The sequence below is a fragment of the Neophocaena asiaeorientalis genome, unplaced genomic scaffold (genome assembly GCF_003031525.2).
Source record: "Neophocaena asiaeorientalis asiaeorientalis breed wild unplaced genomic scaffold, Neophocaena_asiaeorientalis_V1.1 scaffold253, whole genome shotgun sequence".
Classification (NCBI taxonomy): Eukaryota; Metazoa; Chordata; class Mammalia; order Artiodactyla; family Phocoenidae; genus Neophocaena; species Neophocaena asiaeorientalis.
The window spans coordinates 2,487,687-2,513,309 of NW_020174553.1; the positions used below are offsets into that span (position 1 = coordinate 2,487,687).

Here is a 25,623-nt window from a genome sequence, read left to right on the forward strand (position 1 = left end):
GGTGGAAAGAAGAGGTGGACTTACGTGTTGGAATCCTTGCTGGGCAGATTACAAAGACATGCTGTTGTTTTTATGCACATAGCTTCATAAATACTACCCTGATAATATCTGTGTGGAGATATTCATATTTATAACGCTTTAGTCTCCTGGGTTCTAAAAGGCTAGTTGCAACATTTTTTTCTTTAATGCTAGTAAAAATAGGAATTCTGAATAGTTCGATTTTTTTTTTTTCCTTAGAAATGGAGGCTGAGGATTTAAGTGGCAGAGAATTGACAATTGATTCCATAATGAACAAAGTGAGAGATATTAAAAATAAATTTAAAAACGAAGACCTTACTGATGAGCTAAGCTTGAATAAAGTCTCTGCTGATACTACAGGTGAGTTCCCTTGTTTTGAATACCTCTGCGGTAAAGGAAGGAAGTGTTAACCACTGGGTGTTCACATGGTGTACTTTCCTCAGTAATTGACGCTCACCAGTTAGAGCACAAACATTTTATGTTTTAACCCTTTTGTGTGGAAATATTCCCACAATTTTCCACTTCCTTAAGAAAGGACACTTAACATCACATATTACAGTGTGCTCAGAGGTAATTTTCATAACTCTTCCATTATTGGCAGCTCTCATTTCTGCTGATATGCCTGCCATCAATAGGTATGCCTTTTTTTTTTCCATTCCTTTTTTTGCTGCAAACTGAGAAAACCTCACCAATCTCAATAAAAGGATGTACAGGTTTAAGGTTAAACACTCAGTATTTGATTTGAAGAATCTTCCTGTTACTCTCCTGGCCTTTTCTATTCTCCCTTGCTCACAGCAGCTTCCTTGCTATGCCTCATGTGTGCTGGACCAGCTCCTATCCCAGTGCCTTCGTCCTTGCTCTCTGCCTGGAACACCGCTCCCCAGCTACCTGCCCACTCTTACCTCCTTCAAGTCTTTGTTCAAATGTCATCTCATCGAGGCCTTCCCTAACCCACCTATTTAAAATAGCAACCTGTGGGGTTGGGTGTGTGTCCCCTGTTTCCTTTCCCTGTATTATTTTTCTCTATAGCACTAATCACTTTATATCTCATTTACTCATGTGTTTATTGTCTCTCTCCTCCACTAGAAAGTGAGCTCTCTGAGGGTGTGGCTTTTATCTGTTGTGTTGTGTCTGCAGAACTAAGACTGGTGCCTAGCAAGTAGTAGGTACTTAAATGTTTATTGAATGATGAATGAGTGAAAGTGCCCAAAGTTTAATGAACTAGTGCCCTAGTTTTATGAAAAGTATTAGCTCAGAAGCCGAATTCTTTACTATATTTCAGATTGTTGAGATTTTTGAAAAGTGACCTTTGGATAAGTTTGTTGTATCTGTACTAATCATTAAGTGGAGGAGGGATTGAAAGCAAATGGAAGAACCTATAACTAGTCATGATGGCAGGTCATATGCACCTGAAACCACTTAGAAACTGATCATTTTGGTGTTAAGCAAATTCTTAATATGGTGATATTCTATCACCACACTTTGTGTATTTAAACAGTGGTAACAAAGCTTGTACGCCAAGGTAGATAAGTCCTTATTTAAAATCTTTAGTTGCTCAAAACTGTGAATACTTAACATATATTGATAATTGGGATGTAAGACATGATACTGAGGAAGATTAAAACCGTGGTTTCTAGATGAGAAGAATTTAGTATCTACTATGCTACATTGTAACATATGTTTGACATCGAATGAATACTAACCCAATAAGACAGGATGCTTTAAGGTTTTAACAGAGGGAGAATGGGGTATGAGAAATACGTCTTCAAAGACCTTTTTTTAGACACCTTGAAGGCTAACTTGTTAGGAAGGCGATGGGAGGTAAAACTGAAAATGAAGTTAAGATCAGACCAAATTAAATTTAAGGGTAAAAACAAAGTTATGAATCTGTTTTTTTGGTTTTTGGTTTTTTTTTTTTAGTAAAAAGCAGAAACAGTAATTTTGTTTGTAAAAGCAAATAATTAACCCTTGTTGAAGGTAACTGAAACTAATAGAAGGAACGATAGTTTCTCTGAGAAATCTAAATTTAATAATGTTTAATAAGGACTAAAACATCCTGAACAGGACAACTAGTAACACTAAAGAAGGTTAAAAATAGATTAACAACATGAAAATTTTGGAGAAATGTGGGTAAATTGGAGGGAGAGGAAAATGACCATACTAGTTGCTTATCTTTTGTAAATTGGTTTTGTTTGATCGGTTTAAAACTAAGTTTGAGGAATATGGATATAATGTTGGATCAGTAAGGTTGTAAAGGTTATGTTAGGACTAGGGCAGTAAGTTTCTAAATTTTTAATGAATAGGCATGAAGAATTTTCCAAGAAAGTTGGTACTGGTGGTGGTGAGAGGTTTTCTCTGCATCGTTAGGATGCTAAGATAGAATTATGCTGCTAGAGCATACAATATTCTTAGACTGCATATGGTTTTCTAAAGCTCCTCATAGACATTTATTTCCAAGTTTTTTTTTCCTTCAAAATATATAGCTTTTTGTAGTACAGTATACCATCATAAAAATATATATACAGTAAATAAGTTTGCTTATATTTACATGAGTTGTTAAAGTTTTAAAAAAGTATTTTAGGGAGTTTGTGTATGTTCATACTGAGAGTATCAGTGATTAACTGTAATTTGAAAGAAAAGTGCAATTTGGCATTTGTTTTATGTCTTTCCTCTGTTGTGGTATATTTTGTCCCCTGTTCAGATAACTCGGGAACTGTTAACCAAATTATGATGATGGCAAACAACCCAGAGGACTGGTTGAACTTGTTGCTCAAACTAGAGAAAAACAGTGTCCCTTTAAATGATGCCCTTTTAAATAAATTGATTGGTCGTTACAATCAAGCAATTGAAGCACTTCCTCCAGATAAATATGGCCAAAATGAGAGTTTTGCTAGAATTCAAGTGAGATTTGCTGAATTAAAAGCGTAAGTATTACCATTTTAACTGCATTTAGCTAACTACATTACATAACACATAACTACATCACCACAAGGTAAAATGAAAACATGTTGTCAGAATTACTTGTAAGAAATTTAATATTTTTTCACGAAATCCTTTTGTTTATAATTAACAAGTGAGTAATGTAAACCTTCTTTATCTTTACTATGTGCATATTTCCACAAAGTTACGTCCTCTAGACTCTGCCTAAAAAGATTGTAAAAATTAACTTATTTAATTTTACATACAGAAAAAAGAACAATATGCTGTGTCTTTTGGAAAATAGAATGAGGAGTTATCAAACTTAGGCAAATGTGTCCCTTTTCTTGAAACTTGACTCTGAAATCTTTATTTCAGTATTCAAGAGCCAGATGACGCACGCGACTACTTTCAGATGGCCAGAGCAAACTGCAAGAAGTTTGCTTTCGTGCATATATCTTTTGCACAGTTTGAACTATCACAAGGTAATCTGAAAATGTCAAGTCCGCGTTTTGAGTAGAAGATAACTTCCTACTGTAACGTACATTCGAATATTAAATCATGTGTATGAAATAGAAGTATGAGGCGAAACGTCAGATGAGAATATGGGGGAAGAATGCTACCTAAGTGTACCTGTGGAGAATATTTGTCATACTGGCCCTTCCACTTGTGAGGAGTAACCCAGGAAGATAAGCATGAACATCACGTGTGTGCTATTAGATTCAGGAAACATCTAAAGGAAAGTGGCTTCTTTACTGAGTATTTCTGGGATGAGGATATAAGATATTTAAACCAGAGCTTAGATAAGTTTATCTTGTGCCATGGTGTCATAGCACCAAAATATACAGCAGAATATAATTGTAGCATTAATTGGTAGTTCAATTAAAAAAAAGTAAACTGCTGTAGAAGCTTTTATTTCCTGCTCACTTGGTTCTACCTAGTCTGGACATTTTAGATAGAACAAGGGCAGTCTCTTCCTCAGACATTTTTAGCCTGGCCATTAGCCTTTTCTCTTCATTTTCTGGGGCCTTTGGATCTATCCTGCTGGCCCTCTGGCCACGTTTTCCTGTTTTTCCATTTGCCTTGTTGCTGCTCCAACCCTGATCCCATTTCCCACCAGTAATACACATATTATCACCATTTTTTCTTTTTGGCTCAGCCAGAATCCTTGTAGTCATGTCCAAAGCGGGGCTAACTCCTTAGAGAGTGTTCACCAAGACCGAGGTTGGAGAAAAGCACTGTATAAACTCAAATCCTGAACTTCTACTTATGCAGATGACTTCTGAGTCCTAGTTATCTGAATCATCTTCTCTGATCTATCCTGTGCACTATCAGGTGACTTAAAAAAAAAATCGTCCCTTTCCTGCCTAGGAGAACTGCCTCACTGCTCGTTAGAGTATGGCCAGGCCTTTAAGATCATCTGTCTCTCCTTCATTCTACTTTAAAAAATTTTTGAGGTGTTATGGCCTATCCACAGCAGCTATAAACTTATATCTTTAGAATACAAATTTTGAAAATCTCAAATTATATTATCTGTAAATAAGAAATAAACCTCATTGGTACCACCGGGATGTAGTAGTAACCTCAAGGTCCAAATTGTGATTATTTTGAACAAGGTTGATGAATAGGCTTTCAGGAAAAATGCAAAATTCCCAAAGTCCTATGTGCTTTTGGTGTGTATGTGTATTTTTGTAGGGGTGGAGGACATTCCATAGTTTTTATCGGATTCTCAAAGGGGTCTATGACCTTAGTAAGCTCCCTAGTTACTAGTTCCTGTCCAAGCCTTTCTTCTTTTGCTATCCTGAAATGCTCAATATATGAAATCTCAGTACTCTGAGTAAATACAGTCTTAGTCTCTATCAAATATGTTTATGTTCTTAAATTTTGTAAACTGTGAGAAGGTAGAGGCTGACTCTTAACCATTTTTACACCCAAATGCCAAGTGCATAGTATAGCCTAGTGGCTCCCCAAAATGCTAACGCATTTCATAACATACATGACGTATACATTTAATATTTATAAATGAAATTCTAAACTAAATGTATTGGGTAAGTTTGCAGTTGAAAGAAAATTTGTTTGGTAATTTATCTGTAGTCAAAAGGTGATTTTGGTAGTTTCTCAGTTATTTTGCATTTTGGGGGTGGTGTAGCTAAGTCTGGTAGCTAAAGATTAATCTTTATTGTTACATTTTTTTCACATGAATCCTTTTGATGGGAATTCCCTTTAGCAAAAGATGTCAACCTTAATGACTAAATGTTATAAATGATAACTATTATGCTGTGTTGTAACAGATTGATGCTCTTGAGACTGTTGCAACATCTAAGGCTTAGTTTTCCCTTTTACTAAATTCTCTCAAGTTTCTGTTTGAGTTGACCTTTGCTGCCCCCATTTTGTAACTGCTTTGCTAACATTTCTTTTACTTGTGAAAATGGACCGTGGCAATAAACCAATACATAATCACATCAGTTACATCTTACACAAGTAAACTGTTTGACATGACTTGTTATCAGAAGTGAGAAATTGCTTATTTTTTTATGAGTAATGTGCGTGAGCCTTGGAGTAAACATTTTTGCCTAAGACTTCTAAATTTTTTTCCTAGGTCCTGATGAATACGCCTCTGGGGAGTAAAGGTTGCTGCATTAAAATGACGATTATTTTTTACTTTGTTAGGTAATTTCAAGAAAAGTAAGCAACTTCTTCATAAAGCTGTGGAAAGTGGAGCAGTACCCCTAGAAATGCTGGAAATTGCCATTCGGAATTTAAACCTTCAAAAAAAGCAGCTGCTTTCAGAGGAAGAAAAGAAGAGTTTATCAGGTAAATACGTTAGTGTGTGCTAATACTTTTCTGTGGTGTTTTGTCCTGCAAAAAAGGATTCAGGATAATATTTTATAGAGAAATATCATTTACTTAGAATGATCAAAATCTAAGATTAAGTTTTAGATGTAAAGGAGGTAAGACTTTTAGAAGTAAGAAAGTCATTACTTTCTTGTTGGAATTTTTTTTCCCTAATCAAACTCTAATTGGTAACACATTAAAAACAGCTTGATCTAAAACAATAAGGTCCCACTGTATAGTACAGGGAACTGTATTCAATATCCTGTAATAAACAATAATGGAAAAGAATATGAAAAAGAATATATATATATAAATTACTTTGCTGTACACCAGAAACTATTACAGCATTGTAAATCAACTATACTTCAGTTAAAAACAAACAAACAGAAAAACTTATCTAGGCGAGAGAATGACTTTTTGCTATTAGATATAAGGAATGTGTCTTTACTCTTGAGTAAGCAGTTATATAATTATGGAATAGTTTTCAAGTATAGTTAGAGAATTATCTTCATAACATCTTCACGTCTGCATATCTTATTTGGGGACAAATATTTACTATGAATTGACTTTTAAAACATTCTTATTTATGAGATTACTTTTTTGTGTATTTCTTATGTCCTTATAAATTTAATTACAATTTCAAATGTTTACAGCATCTACAGTATCAAATGTGCAAGAACCGTTCCCCAGTACACTTGGACATTTACCGAATAGGAACATCAGTTGTGATTCCAGAGCACAGACTAAAGCCAGGTTTTTGTATGGGTAAGGAAACTGAATCCATTTTTTAAATGCTCGTCCTACATTTATATTATTTATACATCTGCATATATATTTTCATGTTACAATAACAATGTTTAACAGTTGATGAAAATGCATGTGTCAATATTATTCTTTTAAAAATCAGGAGTATTTTCTTTCTGTTTAGGGAGAACATACCCCCTCAAGATGCAGAGATAGGCCATCGAAATCCTTTGAAACAAACAAACAAAGCTAAACGAGTAAGTTATTTTTAACTCTGATTAAAATGGTAGTGGTGAGGTCTATACTTATTTCCTAGTTAGTTACTTAATCTTTCAAAACATTTTTAGTCATGCCCGTTCGGAAGAGTCCCAGTTAACCTTCTAAGTAGCCCGGATTACCATGAGAAGACAGATGCTTCAGTTGCACCACCTTTTACTAAAAGGTATGTTTGAGTTTTAATTTTTTAATTTGGTTTCAAAACTTGAAGATTGATGGCAGAATGATCTTAGAGTCTTTTACTATGTGAAAGTAATTATGGTTACATTTTTATTTAGTATGAGGAATGAGTGGGAGATATGACTTTATTTTGCTTTAATATCATTAAAATATTCATTAAAAGAACTATTAAAGAATTAGGAAACACCGAGGAAAAAAGATTAAGTCAACACGAAGCTTAAAAAGACTATGCAAACAGCCCTGGGGTAAAAACTCCTGATGTTTGAACATTTCTCCCTTATGGTAGCCTCTCTGGTAAGACTCTTTTTAGTGGGTATGGAAGTCTCCATAGGGGTGAAGGGAGGTCTGGGAACAATTTCTTTTGCAGGTAGTTCAAGGAAAGGGGCAGCTATCAGTGGGAGAGATGATTAATTCACTCACTTGCTCCTTTTTGTTTTTACATGTGCACCTCACTTTACAGTCAGCATAGCCCTTCCTTTTTTTTTTTAAATTTATTTATTTTGGCTGCGCTGGGTCTTCATTGCGGCATGCAGGCTTCCCTAGTTGCAGCGCATGGGCTCAGTAGTTGTGGCGTGCAGGCTTAGTTACAGTATGTGGGATCTTAGTTCCCTGACCAGGGATTGAACCCTTGCATTGGGAGGGAGTCTTAACCGCTGGCCCACCAGGGAAGTCCCCACTCATTTGCTTCTGAGCCTAGGGCTTCAAGAAGTGGGGCAGGGTAGGTAGAGATGAAGTATTGTTCACCACATCTAATGTGTTCTCCTTCCTTCAACTTGAAAACTGAGAATCTCGTATTCCAGCTTAGCTAAGGGACCTCATTTTTCTACTCTATTTTTAACTATAACCACTATTCATTACATTATTTCTAATGGGAAAGGCTCCTTGGATGCTAGAAAATCATTTTGCAAGTAAACTTTAGAAATATAACCGTTTGTTTTTAGCTGGTGTCTTCTATACTTAAATTCTTATTATACTTAGGGCTTGACTGAACATTGATATTAAAGAGCATTTTGGATGTCAAGGTTAAGCTCCAAAATCTTATGACTATTTTCTTGTCATCTCCATTTCAAGTGCTAGCTTAGGAGATTTTCTCCCACTCAAAAAAATAAACAAACCAGCCATTTTCTTGGTGCTTGTTTTGATAGATTGTGAGCTAGGCAGTCTCCCATAGGAGGGCCTACACGCTAGTTCTTATCCTTAAGCTATTTGCAACCTGAAGTGTAGTTTGATCTACATACTGCTGTTCCCTTGTCCTTTCCCACATTCATACCTTGACTCCAGCTGTTACTTATTACATAACAGGGTAGGCAATCACCTACTTACTACTCATCTCTCTCACTTTTATCACTGCCCAGCACTTTAGTCACGTTTATACTGGAATCTTGTTATTTTTAAAAATATCTTTCCAGGGGACTTCCCTGATGGCGCAGTGGTTAAGAATCCTCCCGCCAGTGCAGGGGACACGGGTTTGAGCCCTGGTCCGGGAAGATCCCACGTGCCGCGGAGCAACTAAGCCCGTGTGCCACAGCTACTGAGCCCGTGTGCCACAACTACTGAAGACTGCATCCCTAGGGCCCGTGCTATGCAACAAAGAGAAGCCACCGCAATGAGAAGCCCACGCACCACAATGAAGGGTAGCCCCCGCTCGCCGCAACTAGAGAAAGTCTGCACGCAGCAACGAAGACCCAACACAGCCAAAAATACATACATACATACATACATTTATTTAAAAAAATCTTTCCAAGTGATTTTTCCAATTAAAAGGTGTACATATTGTTAAAATGTCAACTTTAAAATTGAAAAAATAATTCGTTGAAATGATTGATTTCAGGTTAAACATTACAATTGTTTTGTTTCATGGGTAACAGACAGATCTCTGGATCAGAATGCCGAGATACAGTCGTTTCTGGATCTAAGTCAAGTGGAAATGATTCCAGTGACTTGAGACATTTAACGGTATGTCCATTTTTAAATCTTTCCATGAAGCAAGGGTTCCTGACCCAGGGTCCATGGAGCTTTTTCCGGGAAAGGAGTCCATGATTTATGTATCTCCAGCAGTGCTCCTGAAGCCCCAAGATATGTCGGACCACTGACGGGAAGTAGCACATAATTCCTAAACTGTTTCTCCTCAGTTGAGGTGGTAGGGCGATGATCAGCGATCTTCTGGGGTAACTCTGAATTAGCAATTATTATATAGTGTTTTAGCAGGTTAGTTGGCCTGGATTTGGGAATAGCGGGGCGAGCCATGCCCCCCAGCTTTTGTTTCTTGGTGTGTTTAATCATATGACCTGGCAGGGCATCTTAGACAAAAATGATGGAGTGGCTTTGTGATGGGGCAGAGGTGAGGGCTCAGATAATCCTGGCGTCCTGATATGGCAGATGTGTGAACTTCAAAGACAGGAAACAGCTTTAATCCCTGGTGCACTGATTTTTAGGGGTTACACTATTGTTACTATAGTTGAGTTAAACCCCTGGATCGCAATGTAGGTCTTTCTGATTTTCGATTCCTTGTAATTTATCTCTGCCTTTCATGGTCTTTGCTTTTAAATAATGAGTTTAACTGGTTTACAGCTATCTTAGAGAATAGTGCATAGTTGTGTCAAAAGTTTATTTTCTGGATTTAGAATAATACTGTCTTAGACTTATGCAAATCTTAATTTTGACCAGTGCTGTCATTTTTGGTGATAAAATATGATCACAGTAACAAAATAATGAAGTGTGTTTTATGTTAGATTCAAATTTTCCAGCCTCTCTTTTTGAGTGACTAAATTTTATCATTTGATTAATATGTCTATTGAAAGTAAATTGGCCAGTTTGATGGTTGTGGCCATTCCCGTTGCTCTGCTCTGCTCAGTAATTCAAGAAGTTATCTTCCTGGCAGTTTGTGAGTCCACGTGCAAGTATAATAGATAATCTTCCTAGCAGTCTTTTCATATAGGCGAGACTTCAGTATACTGAACACTAAGACAGATTAGTACTACTTCTGTTGATGAGACTTTATATAAAATAAAATCAAATCTTATTCTTTTTATGTAGTCTGTTAAAAATATTCGTTCCAAGGAACCTCCGATGTCAGATGAGAAGAGTTCTGAACTTATTACTGATTCAGTCACCCTGAAGAATAAAAGTGAATCAAGCCTTCTAACAAAATTAGAAGGTAAGAGTGACAAAACAGACTACTTCTTTAATTAAGAGAATCACTTTGTACTTGTGAAAGTTGACCAGCCACCTAACAATTGCCATGTAAGACTATGACTGTGTCCCTTTATCTTGTATTTCAGTTAAATTGTATAGATTGTATGAAAAGTATTCAATTCTATAGCAAAGAACGTTTATTTGCCTAAAAGGTGCATTAAAGGAAGGTTGGAGGGAAAATACCGTGGCACGGAGTTATTGTTCTCAGTTGGCCTGATAAATACTTTCTGGAAAGGACGCAGAGGCTGTATTTCTATGATAATTCTCCCTTTCCTCTTCTGTCAAACATTTGCTTTTCCAATATATGAGTACTATGGTGCATGTTCTAAGGATATATACATGAATGAGACAGGGTCCCAAGGAGATTGCCAAGCAGTGTGGGACCTCTGCTGATAAACACAATGCTGGGTAGAATATGGAGTATCATGAGAACCACATCAATAAAATGCTCTGAGGATTCCGTGCAAGGAGAAATCTGAGGAACTAATTTGGTTTAGGGGAAATAAGGAAATAGTTTGTGGAGGAGAAGAAACGTGAAGCATTGTTAGCATTTAAATAGGAAGAAATGGCAGTGATAGAGTATTTCAGATGGAGGGAGTAACATAAGCAAAAGAAAAAACTATTCTAGGAGCAAAGATGGTCAATTATACTGAAAACTGTAACACAGGTAAGTATAGAAATGGGAGATAAGACTAGTTAGACTTAGAATGTCAGGCTTAAATTTTTTATTTGTTTAGATGTCAGAGTACCATCAGATTTTTGAATGGGGTCATGAATTGGATGACCATTGTCCAAACAAAGTTTGCCAGATTGGGTGTAATTCTTTCTTTTGATTGGACTGAAGAGGAACACTGGGACTTTTCTGGTTTTAGCCCGGAAAATCCTATGTCACAGGAAAGCCCTCCGTCCCTGCAAACTGGGCGGCCATTATTTTGATTGGGAACATCAGCGTCCCTTCGCATCCGCGGGGCATTGTTTCCAGGATCCCCCTCGGCTGCCCAAATCCTCGGTTGCTCAAGTCCCTTCTGTAAATTGATGTGGTATAGTCAGCCCTGTGGAACCTGCGGATACGGAGGGCCAACTATAGATTCCTCTTGCTAGTAATTGGGGGAAACTCATATTCTATATTTTCATGGCACCTATTACAAACTGATATGATTGAAAAATCATCTTTACCAAAAATTCTTGTTTATAGTACTGACCTGGCCCCTAATTTAATGCTTTCATTTCTTTCACACACACTTCCGTCAGGTGTATTCCGAGTGGGGCTGTGGGGTCACAGGATGTTGTATATATTCGGCTCATCGATAGTGCTGGACGGTTTTCCAAAGTGTTGTGTATCACCAGCACTTATGTTACTCTTGCTCCACATTCTTCCCAAGAGTTTTTATTGTTGGTTTTTAATGTTAAACATTCTGATTCTGCTAAGTGATCTCTCGCTGCGGTTTTAATTCGCATTTCCCTGATGTCTAATGATGCTGAAGGCTTTTTTGTGTTTATCGGCCATATGGGTATCCTCTTGTGAAGTACTTGTTCAAGCCTCCCCAGTTTTTCCATTGGGTTTCCTTTCTTTCTCGCATTGATGTTAGGAGACATTAATATGGTCTAGATACAGCTCCTTTGTTGGGTATATATTTTACAAGTAACTTCTATTATGTGGTGAAGACTTGATGAAATTGTTAATTATCATGCATTTTAATTTATCAGTCTTTTCCTTTGTGGTGAGTGTATTCTGTGACTTTAAACAAATCTTTTCCTCCTCCAAGATCATAAAGATATTTTCATATATTTTATTTATTTTTTTATATATTTATTTATTTATTTTTGGCTGCGTTGGGTCTTCGTTGCTGCGGGCGGGCTTTCTCTAATTGTGGCGAGTGGGGGCTGCTCTCCGTTGCAGTGCGCGGGCTTCTCATCGCGGTGGCTTCTCTTGTTGCAGAGTTTGGGCTCTAGGCGTGCGGGCTTTAGTATTGTGGCGCACGGGCTGCATAGTTGTGGCTCGTGGGCTCTAGAGCACAGGCTCAGTAGTTGAGGCACACGGGCTTAGTTGCTCCGTGGCATGTGTGATCTTCCCGGACCAGGGCTCGAACCCATGTCCCCTGCGTTAAGCAGGCGGATTCCTAACCACTGAGCCACCAGGGAAGAAGCCCTTTCCATATATTGCAGAAGACATTTTACGTTTCACATTTAGAGTTATATTCTACTTGAATTTAATATTTGTGTATAGCTAAGATCAAGTGTCTGGATTCATTTTTTTCTCCCCATGTGGATATCCAGTAGATCCAGCAGCATTTATTGAAAAGACCCTTTTTCCCCTCAGTGATTTGTTATAAATTAGATGAGTCTGTGTTTGATGTCTGGTCTTGAATTCTTCTCTGTTCCATAGTCCTTTGTGTCTTTGTGCTAATACTGACATAATTACTGCAGTTAAGTCTTCATATCTGTCAGTGTAAATTCCACCTTTGTTCTTTGTCAAAGCTATTTTAGTTATTCTAAGCCTTTTGGATTTCCATATAAATATTAGAATCTGTCAGATTTCCTTTTTTTTTTTTTTTCCGGTACGCGGGCCTCTCACTGTTGTGGCCTCTCCCGTTGCGGAGCACAGGCTCCGGACGCGCAGGCTCAGCGGCCATGGCTCACGGGCCCAGCCGCTCTGCGGCATGTGGGACCTTCCTGGACCAGGGCACGAACCCGTGTCCCCTGCATCGGCAGGCGAACTCTCAACCCCTGCACCACCAGGGAAGCCCCATTTTTTTTTTTTTTTTAAATGGGATTTTGATTGAGATCTAGTGGGACAGGTTGACATCTTAACAGATGAATTTTCTAGTCCACTAACCTGGCATATCCCTTCATTCATTTAAGTAATCTTTAAAAGATTATTGAAGAAATACTTTTCTGTGTAGAGAGTTTGCTTATCTTTTGCTAGAGATGTACTTAGAGATCTGATTTTTTTTTGATATGATAATGAATGGGATCTTTTTTTAAAAAAATACTTATCCTCTACTTTGTTGCTGGTATGTAAAAATACAACTGATTTTTCGCTATTTATCATATTTACAGTGACATTGCTAAAGTTACTGAATAATTCTAATATTTTCCTATAAATTCTTTCATGTTGTTTGAAAATAATATAACATTTTTTGCCTTCCAGTCCTTTAACTTTCTTTTCTTTGCTGTATTGCACTTATAACCTCTAGCATAATGGTGAATAGAAGGAATGATAGGTGGCGTTTTTGTTCACTCCTTATTTTAGAGAGCCACTTTCATTATTTTACCCTCACATGATAATTGCCTTAGAGTCTTACAGCTATTCTTTATCAAATATCAAAACAGGGTGAGTTTTGCTTTATACCTAGACTAAAAGTTTTTTTGTGACTGGGTATTGAATTTTATGAAATGCCTTTTCCGCATTTTTGGAGTTGACCACAGACTCTTCCCCTCTATTATTATGGCAAATTGAATTAACTTTCAAGTGTTAAGCAACTTTGCATTTAGGAATAAACACAACTTGGTCATAATTTATTATATATTTTGTATATCAGTTGCAAATATTTTGTTTAGAATTTTTGCATCTGTTATGATAGGGACAGAATATTGACATTCATAAAATAGTCAATGTTATTGTTGAGGCTCTTTTGTTCAGACGCTTAAGAAAGTAAATTACAGGCTAGTTTAAGGTAAAAATTTTGTTAAAAAGCTAGAGGTCTATGAAAAGTGGTGAACTAGCTTCTCTTTATTAGTAAGACATACATGTTTTTAAATTTTTACTTATTTATTTCCTTGTTTTCTGGTAAAGACCAGAAGCATTTAAATTCAGAATGGTCTTTGGTAAAGCTCTAGGTAACAACCTAGGAAGATGGCTGTTGCAGCTTTGAAAAATTAACTTGCCAAAAAAGCAAATTGTCAGCAGCTGGCTTAAAGTTTTTAGTTTCTTTGTTTTTTAAGAACAAAATGCTAATACAGTTTTTTAACATGTTCTATCATTTAGGTTTATTTTGTTATTATCAAATATTCTTGCCTTTTAATGACAATAGCAACAAATACAATTTCAGAAACTAAAGAACATCAAGAACCAAAGGTTCCAGAAAGTAACCAGAAACAATGGCCATCTAAGAGAAAGTCAGAATGTGTAAACCAGAATCCTGCTGCATCTTCAAATCAGTGGCACATTTCAGAGGTAATCTCAAAAGTTGATACTTTCCTTTTCAAGTGTAGGATTGCTATTGTTCATAACGTGATGATCATGTTAAATGTTTTCTTCTTTTATTAAATTCTTGTGTACCATATTTAGTGGAGCAGTTTGCTCAAGTGTGTGGTTTTTTGTTTTTTTTTGCTTTTAATTCACAAAACAATGATCAGTAATAAAGGTTTAGTTTAGTAAGAATATATGTCAAGCTGAATTCTTTTCTGTTTTCAGTAGTATTTTTGGATGCTGGTAGACTGGGGCAGGGGTCAGCAAACTACAGCCTAGGAGCCAAATCTAGTTCCCAGCCTGTCTGTAAACAACATTTTATTGAAATACAGCCATACCTGTTTATTTACTTACTGTCTGTGCTTGCTTTTGAACTGTAACAGCAGAGCTGAGTAACTGCAGCAGAGACCACCTGGCCTGCAGAGCTGAAAATGTTTACTATCTTACCTTTTACAGAAAACAGTATGCAGATGGCTGAACCAGTGCAGTGCTGTATCAAGCATTTGACAATTTCCTATTGTCATCCTCATGGATAAAATAGAAAAATATAGACTAGATAATGTGAATTCATAATAGGTTGAATGATCATTCCCACTGGCTGGGCTCCATTTCAGAAGCAAGGATCTGGTAGAGAGCCGTACCTGTATGTAGTCCATGGCCATACTCTTGTCATTATTACTTTTCAGTTGTATTCTAATTCAGCAGTTCTCAAATATTTTGGTCTTGGTGCCTTCTTTTATACTCTTAATTATCAAGGTTCCTAAAGAGCTTTGGGGGAATTCCCTGGCAATCCAGTTGTTAGGAGTCCGTACTTTCACTGCCAAGGGCCCAGGTTCAATCCCTGGTCGGGGAACTAAGATCCCACAAGCTGCACGACGTGGCCAAAAATGGGGAGAAAAAGAGCTTTGGTTTACGTAGGCTATGTTTATCTGTATTTGCTATATTAGAAAGTAAAGCCAATACATTTTTAAAATATTTACTAATTTATTAAAAATAACAAGAATAAATTTTTTACATGTGAATGTAGATACACTTAAAAATAAGTATTTTGTTTTATTGAGATATAATTGATATACAACATATTAGTTTTAGGTGTACAACATAATGATTCGATATTTGTATATACAGTTGACCCTTGTACAACATGGGTTAGAACTGTGTGGGTCCACTTATGCATGGATTTTTTTCAATAAATATGTACTATAGTACTACATGATATTTGGTTGGTTGATTCCGAGAATGTGGAACTGTGGATACATAGCGCCAACTGTAAACTTATATGTGGATTTTTGACTTCATGGGAGGTTGGTGCCCCTAATCTCCCAGTTGTTCAAAGATCAACTCTATTGCAAAATGATCACCACAATAAGTCTAGTTAATATTCGTTTCCATACATAGCTACAAATTTTTTTTCTTGTGATGAGAATTTTTAAGGTCTACTCACTTAGCAACTTTCAAATATGCAATTCAGTATTATTAACTGTTGTCACCACGTTTTTCATTACATCCCCATGATTTATTTATCTTGTAACTGGAAGTTTGTACCTTTTGATCCTCTTCACCCAGCCCCGCTCCCACCCACCCATCCCCACCCCCAGCAAGCACCAAACTATCTGTGAGCTTGGTGTTTTGTTGTTGTTGGTTTTTTTTTTCCCCATGTAAGATTTTACATGTAAGTGATACTATGCAGTATTCGTTTTTCTCTAGCTATTTCACTTAGTATAATGCCCTCAGGGTCCATTGGTGTTGTCACAAATGGCAAGATTTCATACCTTTTTATGGCTGAATAATATTCCGTTGTATTTATGTATTGCATTTTCTTTGTCCATTCGGCCATCAATGGATATTTAAGTTGTTTCCATTTCTTGGCTATTGTAAATAATGATGCTTTGAACATGAGGGTACAGATATCTTTCCAAGTTAGTGTTTTCCTTTTCTTTGGATAAATACCCAGAAGTAGAATTGCTAGGTCATATGGTAGTTCTATTTACATTTTCACCAACACTGCACAAGACTTCCATTTTCTCCACATCCTTGTCAACACTTCTTATTTCTTCTCTTTTTGATAATAGGCACTCTGACAGGTGTGAGGTGATAATCTCATTGTGATTTTGATTTGCATTTCCCTAATGATTTCCCTAATGTTGAGCATCTTTTCATATATCTGTTGGCTATTTATCTGTATGTCTTCTATGGAAAAATATCTAATCACCTCCACTGTCCATTTATAAGTTGGTTATTTGATTTTTGGTATTGAGTTGTAATGAGTTCCCTGTGGTGGTTTTTTTTTTTTTGGCTGTGTTGGGTCTTTGTTGCTGTGCACAGGCTTTTCTCTAGTTTGCAGCGAGCAGGGGCTGCTCTTTGTTGCTGTGCGTGGGCTTCTCATTGTGGTGGCTTCTCTTGTCGCGGAGCACGGGCTCTAGGTGCATGGGCCTCAGTAGTTGTAGCACACAGGCTCTAGAGTGCGGCTCAGTAGTTGTGACGCATGGGCTTAGTTGTTCCATGGCATGTGGGATCTTCCTGGGCCAGGGGTCGAACCCATGTGCCCTGCATTGACAGGCAGATTCTTAACCACTGTGCTACCAGGGAAGCCCCTCCTTGTGTATTTTGGATATTAACCTCTTATTGGATATGTGGTTTGCAAATATTTTTTCCCATTCCATGGATTGTCTTTTCATTCTGTTGATGGTTTCCTTTGCTGTGCAGAAGCTTTTTAGTTTGATGTAGTCCTACTTGTTTATTTTTGCTTTTGTCTTTACTTTAGGTGTCAGATCTAAAAATTCATTGCCAAGACCTGTGTTAAGGAGCTTACCACCTATGTTTTCTTCTAGAATTTTTATATTTTAAGGTCTTATATTCAGGTCTTTAATTTATTTTGAGTTAATTTTTGTGTATGGTATGAGAAAGTAGTCCAGTTTCATTCTTTTGCATGTGGCTGTCCAGTTTTCCCAAAACCATTGATCTGTGTGTCTGTTTTTATGACAGTGTCATACTGTCTTGAATACTATAGCTTTGTGATGTGGTTTGAAATCAGAGAGCGTGATGCCTCCAGCTTTGTTCTTCTTTCTCAAGGTTGCTTTGTCTATTCATGATCTTTTGTGGTTCCATATGAATTTTAGGGTTGTTCTATTTCTGTGAGAAATGCCATTGGAATTTTGATAGGGATTGCATTGAATCTGTAGATTGCTTTGGGTAGTTATGGTCATTTTAACAATATTCTTCCAATCCATGAACACAGAATATCTTTCCATTTATTTGTGTCTTCAGTTTCTTTCACTGGTGTCTTATAGTTTTCAGTATACAAGTGTTTCACTTACTTGGTTAAATTTGTTCCTAGGTATTTTATTGTTTTTAATGGGATTGTTTCTAACAGGTGTTTTTGGTGGAGTCTTTAGGGCTTTCTGTATATAATATCATGTCTGCAAATAGTAACAGTTTTACCTCTTCCTTTTCAATTTGGATACCTTTTATTTCTGTTTCTTGTCTAATTCCTGTGGCTAGGACTTCCAATACCATGTTAAGTAACAGTGTGAAAAGTGGGCATCCTTGTCTTGTTCCTGATTTTAGAGGAAAGCTTTCACCGTTGAGTATGATGTCCGCTGTGGGCTTGTCATACATGGATTTATTATGTTGAGCTATGTTCCTTCTGAAAAATAAGTATTTTTCAAAACAAAATAATTACAGTGAAGAGAGTGATATTGTTTTATAATTTTTACAATTTCTATAATGGTTGGCTTAACAGAAGACTGGATTTCTTGTATCCACTTTTTTTTTTTTTTTTTTTTTTTTTTTTTTTTTTAGGGAAGCCCCTTGTATCCACTTTTGCATTCAATCTATTTCACTATCACATGCCTTCTAGCCTTGGGAAAACTCTAGTTTACATTCATGAAAGAATGAAAGTGAAAAAGGCAAATAATGTCCTAGTATGATCATGAAAATAGTTTTAACCTCTCAGACTCCAGGAAAAGATCTTGGGAACCCCTCTCTTTCTGCTATTTCTAGATCACTCTTTGAGAACTGTTGATCTAAGTAATGGAGTAGGTAACAAATGTTAGTTGAGAAGAATCCTGACAGGTTGAACCTTGGACAAACAGCATCTCCTCTTTTTTTCTTTTTAAAACTTGTAAACCGGTAGAATGGTAAAGGGACTTAAAACTGTTTATCTGTCATTAGGGAAATGCAAATCAAAACTGCAGTGAGACACCATTTCACACGCACCAAGGTGGCTGTAACTAAAAAGAGCCAGTAATAAGTGTTGATGAAGATGTGGATAAATGAACCCTCATACACTGCTGGTGAGAACGTAGAATGGTGCAGTCACTTGAAATGGTATGGCATAGCAGTATAACTCACCTCCACTGCTTCTTCTTGGGTCAAGGCAGAAGAGGACCATTCTGAGACCTAAATAAATGGTGATCACCTTACCAGAGTTGTTATGAGGTGCTAGTTGAGAAAATTTATACTTAAGAAAAAAATCTAAACGTGCCTTCTTAAAAGAGATTTCCTACTAGTAATTTTCTGCCTTTTACTCCTGGTTGCATGTGAGGTCTAGTTTTCCTCTGCCTGCTAGTTGCCCTCCAGGTTTGTATCTATATGCTGCTTCATTAACCACCAACTTGCATTGTTTCGCTATTCATAAAAATTGCTTTGTTCGCTTAGTTATTTTATGTTTATTCATGCATTTTTTTATGATTGTATCAATTATAGTGCTCATTATAACATATTTAATTCCTAAGAATTTTGGGGGGAAGATATTAAAAAGTAAAGCACCTATCATAATTACTAATTGTGCTTAATTTGAAATTAGAATGTCCTGAATTTAAAAAAAAAAATGGTATGGTAGTTCCTCAAAAGGTTACATACAGTTACCATATGATCCAGCAATTCTACTGCTAGGTATATACTCAAGGGAATTGAAAATATATATCCACACAAAAACTTGTACATGAATGTTCATGGCAGCATTATTCATAATTGTAAAAAAGTAGAAATAACCCAAATATCTATCACCTGGTGAGTCAATAAGCAAATGTGTTACTCTGATTTTATTATTTCATTTTTTTATTCAATAATAAAAGTAATGAAGTATTGATAAATGCTATAGCATGGATGAACCTTGAAAACATGCTAAATGATGGAAACCTGTCACAAAAGGCCATATATTTTGTGATCCCTTTTATAAGAAATGTCTAGAATAGGCAAATCCATAGAGACAGAAAGTAAATTAGTGGTCGCCAGAGCCCAGGAGGAGTGGGGAATGAGAGCGACTGCTAATACAGAGCTTCTTCTCAGGATGATGAAAACGTTCTGTAATTAAATAGTGGTGATGATTGCCTACTCTTGTGAATATATTAAAAACCACTGAATTGTACCCTTAGGTAAAGAGGAAAAAACTAGGCAGTTTCTTGAGGTTGCTACTTCTCCAGCAGTCCTCAAGTAGAGGCTGTTTTTTTCTCCCATCTCACTTACCTACAAGCTCCCCGAAGCTATGTCCAGACCACTTCTTCTCTTGCCAAAACCCTGTCCTTTTGAGGCGCCTGCCTTCTGGATATGCTCTCCTGTCTTGCTCGTTGCCATCATCTCTGAACATCCTAGTGACTCCCCATCATTCTTTGAAAATATTACGTTCTGGATCACTTCTTTCAACTTCAACCCAACATCTATCATCACTTTTTGTTAGCTTCTTACCCCTATGTATCATTAGTCCTACACCTGGCCTCCAGATTCATAACTTCTTCCTCCCTCATGCCCGTTTTCTTAATGTCACCTTAGCTACCCATTCCTATATTCTCAATTCTGATCTCCAAAATCTCAAATGCAAACATCCCGGTCTATGAGTACAACCTTTCCACTTTCCTTGCTTAATAATCTTACTATCACAGATTCTTAATACCATCCTGACCACTAATCCAGATATATATATGAGGAAGTCTTAAAGGAAGTGGAAAATTTACCCAGGAAAAGAGATACAGTGGCCATGCTAGCTATCTTCAAAAACTCAAAGGATTGAAATGCAGAAAACAGTATAGATTTATCCACTGTGGATCTCCAGAGCATAATGTGGACCCAGTGGGTTGAAATTATAATATAGAAGCTGATTTAACCTAAATATCTGTGAATACTTGCTAACAGCTAAAGCTGTCCCCAAATTGAAGTAGAGGTAGTGAGCGCTCACTAATAGCGTTCAAGCAAAATGTGGTTTGCAGGAGTTGGCAAGCTTTTTCTGCAAAAGCTTAGTAAGCTTTGCAGGCCAGATGGTCACTGCTGCAACTCTTGAACTCTGTCATTATCTCATGAAAACAGCCACAGACAAGATGTAGGCAAATAGACATTGCTGTGTTCCAATAAAAGTTTATTTGCAAAAACAAGCAGCAGGCCAGATCCAGCCAATCTCTACTGTAGAGGATGTTCATTATTGCTTTGGGATTTGTATGAGATAAATTCTACAAGCTCTATGTCTTTTACAAGGGAGAAAGAAGAACACTAGATAGGTATTTGCCATTTCAAAGTTTGCTAAGTAATTAGTATTTGGTTATTTTCCCTCCAAACATAAAAGTAGGGAATGATCTTACTGATTAAAGACTAGTTTTCTGAAGCACAGAATTACTTACTTAGATTATAAAAGTTCAATGCTAGTGATAGTAGCCCTAATGGGAGAGGATATTAGATCCTGTTTTGTTAAACAATGCTGTGTGCCTTCCCTCTACTTGTAGTCCCTTTGAGGAAAATATAACAGGCTTCAAAATTTAGAGTAAAAGAGCTGTACTAAAAAGTTATTGAAAGTCTGGAACACATACGTCTACCTATTTTAGCATGCTTTTGTATTTCGTATGTTAATTTTCTTTTAGAAGTTATGTTTGTGAAACTGTTGAACAGGTGACTAATTTAAAAACCCGAAATCGTGATGTTTTTTATTTTGGTCTAGCAGAAACAAACCAGTTTTGAGCAACCTGCCCTTTCGGTTTCAAAGCAGTCGCCACCGATATCAACACCTAAATGGATTGACCCAAAATCTATTTGTAAGACACCCAGCAACAGTGTCTTGGATGATTATATGAACTGGTAATTACTTTTGGTTCTTTGCTTGGTACAATAGAAATAGCATGGGCTTCGGGGCCAAACAGATCTAGAGGTGGATCCCGCTCTTTTACTTTAAAGACTTTCCAAATTCATATTATTTTTCTCAGCATCAGTTTTTTCATCTGTAAAAGGGGAGGGGAAGGTGGCTACGATATATTTTTAAGGATTGTAATGAAAGTCTCTGTCATATTGTAATCTGTACCTACTACATATACTCTATACTTTTTATACTTACCTATAGGCAGTACCTTTAAATACTCCAAGTATGCAAAACTTCTTGATAATCATGCATTGCCACACGGATAACTCTCTGTAATTGAGAGAGAGATTTTAAAGGTTAGCATTCTTAGAGCGGGTAAAGTGTGGATACATTACATAGCAAAGGAGGTGTTAACTGGAGTGTGCTGGTCTCTGCTGGTGGTGCAGCTCATACAGTTCTGGTGGTGTTCAAGACCGGAGCGGCGGGCAGTGAGGGATGAGTGAAGAAGTTGGTCGGTGTTGATTGACAGGAAACACAAGGGATGTTGAAAGGCAAATCAATGGCATTTCTAAGAAAAGAAAGAAAGGGATGTGGCATATCCTATAACTAGGGGCTATATTTTTAATGTCTTAGAGGATAACGGAAGTCCATGATGCCTTTTGCTTTTCATTTTCATAATGTAATCTTTGATCTTAATTAGAACTGGCCTTGGGGTTTTATAACCGAGTCTCTTTCCTACTTAATACAATTTTGCTATATATTACCTAATTTTATTATACTTAGAATATTTTAAAGAATGACCGCTAACTAAACAAGGTATATAGTTATTTCTTGTGAGACTATTTATTGTCAACAAATACTTGTAGAATTCCTTTGTGCCAAGCACCATTCTTGGTGTTGAGAATACAACAGTGGACAAGACAAGCAAAGCATGAACGTGAGCTGAGCTGCTTTATGCTCAAAGGCCCAACTCCTCTGATGTAATTGGCTTTCACATACTTCCAGGAGGCTGTGTAGAACATTATTGTTAAGAAGCACTCATAAAATCTGTGATCAGCCATAGGCTGAGATTTGCCTTGGCTAAATTTTATAAAATAACCCCAACTCTGTATTTTAAATGACATCTTATTTATTTTAATAAGGATTTCTTGTCTGGGGACAAAAAATTACTTTCAGAAAGAACTGCCCCAAAATGAAATTTCTGGTGATGGTGTCTCTAGGATAAATAATTCAGATGTACTAGGAAAACTCATTTGGATTCTGTTTGATGTAACACATTTAAATGTATATCCACCATGCAAAATCTGAGTCAGAATCTTGTTTTCAAAGCTTTAATGTTTTAAATTTTGAAAAATACCTTTCCCAGTTTCAGGACTCCAGTTGTAAAGAACGACTTTCTACCTGCTTGTCAGTTGTCAACACCGTATAGCCACCTTCCCTATTTCCAGCAGCAACAGCAGCAGATACCCGTTACTCCACTTCAAAATTTGCAGGTTTGATAAGCTTTATTTATAATGATACATGTTAAGGTATGATCAGTTTCAAAGGTTTTATTTTTGCAGGATCTAGTTTTTAAGAATGGTGTTAAAGACTTGTCCATCCTTAGTCCCATTAGGCAAAACTCTTTTCTGCTATTCTCATAAAGGTGCCTTATGACTTTGAGAGGTTAGTTATTGAAGAAGCTAATGAAGCTTTTTTCACTAACTAGCCCGAAGTATCTAGTTTGGGTAGCTAGATAAAATTTCTTCTGTAATCTAGGCTATTTTTTATTCTGTTTAACAATGTAAACCAGCTGTTAGTAAGCAGCTTCATTTCACTGGCTGTTTAATATACAAGTAAATTTTTAAGAATATCAGAATAGCAATATGAGATACTACTAGAATATATTATAAAGTAGTTATAAAGTATTGACAAGGTAAAAAATTTTTTGCTGGTAAGGTATTGCCATCTGGGAAAAAAATTATTTAGAGACTCTCTCAACATCAATACTAAAATTTGTTTCTAATAACTATCTGAAAAACAGCTTAATATTGGTAGAAAGAATAGGCTTTGAAGGGAGACTGCCTGTCCTTGACTCTCGGCCTCACTACTTACCAGCTATGTGACCTTTTACAAGTTAAATAAACTCTTGTGCTCATTTCATCATCTTTAAAATGGGGGTAATAAACCTATCTACCCCATGGGATGATTGTGAAGATTAAATTAGTTAATATATACGTAGTTCTTACAACAGAGCCTGGTGCTTAGTAAATAATAAAATTTAGCAGCAATTGTTTAAATAAAACAGCAAAAAAAAAACAACCCCAAATAAACCACAAGTGATTAACTAAACAAATCAAGAGATTAAAAAACTAGACGACAGAAAGTAGAACAATGGGTACCAGGGGCTAGAGGGAGAGAGGAATGGGGAGTTACTGTTTGAGGGGTGCAGGGCTTTTTCAGTATGAGGTGATGAGAAGTCCTGGAGGCAGGTGGTGGTAATGGCTGCACAACTGTGAACGTACTCAACCCCACTGAAGAGTATACTTAAAAATGGTTAAGATGTTACATTTTGTGCTATGTAAATTTTACCATAATTTTCAAAGTAATGGAATAAAAAATTTAGCCAACAGTAGAGTATACTAACTGTGGAAAGAGGTAATAGTGCTTTGAGGATTGACTCAGCAGTATAATAACTATAAAGGAGACAGAGCAGGTTGACCGGGTTTGCCCACACGTTCATTCAAAAAGCATTCGTTGAGCTACTAGTCATGCAGTAGTAGTTCAGCCTGTTTTGAGCTGAACTCTGAAAGCCAAGCAGACATGACCGAGTGAAGGGTCGAGGAGCCTTCTAGAAGAGGCCAGTGTCGGGAGGAAACTAAAGGAGGCCAGAGTGTGGCTAGAGCTCCCCAAGGGGCAGGGGTGACCCTGAGGGATCTGCTGGGCCCTTTAAGTTTTGCCCCAAGAGGGATAGATAGGAAGCCGTGGCACAGGTTGGAGAAGGGAAGTGAAGTGACCTTAGATTAAGCGCCTTGCGGGATGTCCGGTGTAGGAAACTGAATGTCACATCGGCATTGAATCCGAAATAGGTCAGAATTACTTTATCTAATAACCTTCAGCAACTAGGGGGAAAGGCTATTGAAGGGCTTCCTTTCCTCTCAGAAATTTTCAGTTTAAGTAGGAGAGGAAGCTCCAAAAGCAAGAGAGGGGAGGGAGCAGTGAAGACTTGTGATGAAGTTACAACTCAATGACAAATAATGGGTACATGTTTCAAAGCCTGACACTTTCTTACAGAAAACATACTTCATGACTCAGCAGTGTTGTTCAGCCCTAGATTAAAGAAATTAGAGACCGTATCTTTTATTATTTTCTTAACACCTTTATTGGAGTATAATTGCTTTACAATGTTGTGTTAGTTTCTGCTGTATAACACAGTGAATCAGCTATATGTATACATACATCCCCATATCCCCTCCCTCTTGAGCCTCCCTCCCACCCTCCCTACCCCACCCCTCTAGGTGGTCACAAAGCACCGAGCTGATCTCCCTGTGCTCTGTGGCTGCTTCCCACTAGCTATCTATTTTACGTTTGGTAGTGTATATGTGTCCATGCCACTCTCTCACTTCGTCCCAGCTTACCCTTCCCCCTCCCCGTGTCCTCAGGTCCATTCTCTATGTCTGCGTCTTTATTCCTGTCCTAAAATGGTTCATCAGAACCATTTTTTTTTTAGATTCCATATATATGTGTTAGCATACGGTATTTGTCTTTGTCTTTCTGACTTTCTTCACTCTGTATGACAGACTCTAGGTCCATCCACCTCACTACAAATAACTCAATTTCATTTCCTTTTATGGCTGAGTAATATTCCATTGTATATATGTGCCCCATCTTCTTTATCCATTCATCTGTCGATGAGCACTTAGGGTGCTTCCATGTCCTGGCTCTTGTGAATAGTGCTGCAGTGAACATTGGGGTACATACATGACTGTTTTTGAATTCTGAGAAGGCTTATCTTTTATGTTATGTAGAAGGAGGGCACGTGAGAAAGATTCTACCATTTGGGCTGTAAAGCAGGACTTAGTTGAATTGAGGTTTATTCAGACCTTGTTTCAACTTGGTTAATCGGCTAATCAGGCACTCTGTGTCTCCAGCTTCCTTGTCAGCTCAGAGTAAGTCCTCACACACTCCATCTGTTCAGAGCGTTTATAGGTCCACAGATGGTCTAGCA

The 25,623-nt window shown here is 37.1% G+C and overlaps 1 protein-coding gene across 2 annotated transcripts in view; it reads left to right on the forward strand.

Moving 5' to 3' along the window:
* The first annotated feature begins 239 nt into the window (after positions 1 to 239).
* The window catches only part of TTK (TTK protein kinase), a 39,769-nt gene continuing 14,385 nt past the window's right edge, over positions 240 to 25,623 (forward strand). Inside the window, exons 1-12 of one of the 2 annotated variants that reach the window (XM_024757442.1) lie at positions 240 to 378; positions 2,720 to 2,942; positions 3,313 to 3,419; positions 5,605 to 5,748; positions 6,423 to 6,534; positions 6,698 to 6,770; positions 6,861 to 6,955; positions 8,838 to 8,925; positions 10,006 to 10,126; positions 14,217 to 14,389; positions 21,282 to 21,418; positions 22,783 to 22,909. In XM_024757442.1, the coding sequence (XP_024613210.1) occupies positions 240 to 378; positions 2,720 to 2,942; positions 3,313 to 3,419; positions 5,605 to 5,748; positions 6,423 to 6,534; positions 6,698 to 6,770; positions 6,861 to 6,955; positions 8,838 to 8,925; positions 10,006 to 10,126; positions 14,217 to 14,389; positions 21,282 to 21,418; positions 22,783 to 22,909 (1,539 nt within the window). The remainder of the gene's footprint in view (positions 379 to 2,719; positions 2,943 to 3,312; positions 3,420 to 5,604; positions 5,749 to 6,422; positions 6,535 to 6,697; positions 6,771 to 6,860; positions 6,956 to 8,837; positions 8,926 to 10,005; positions 10,127 to 14,216; positions 14,390 to 21,281; positions 21,419 to 22,782; positions 22,910 to 25,623) is intronic. The other variant, XM_024757443.1, reaches the window with a different exon arrangement.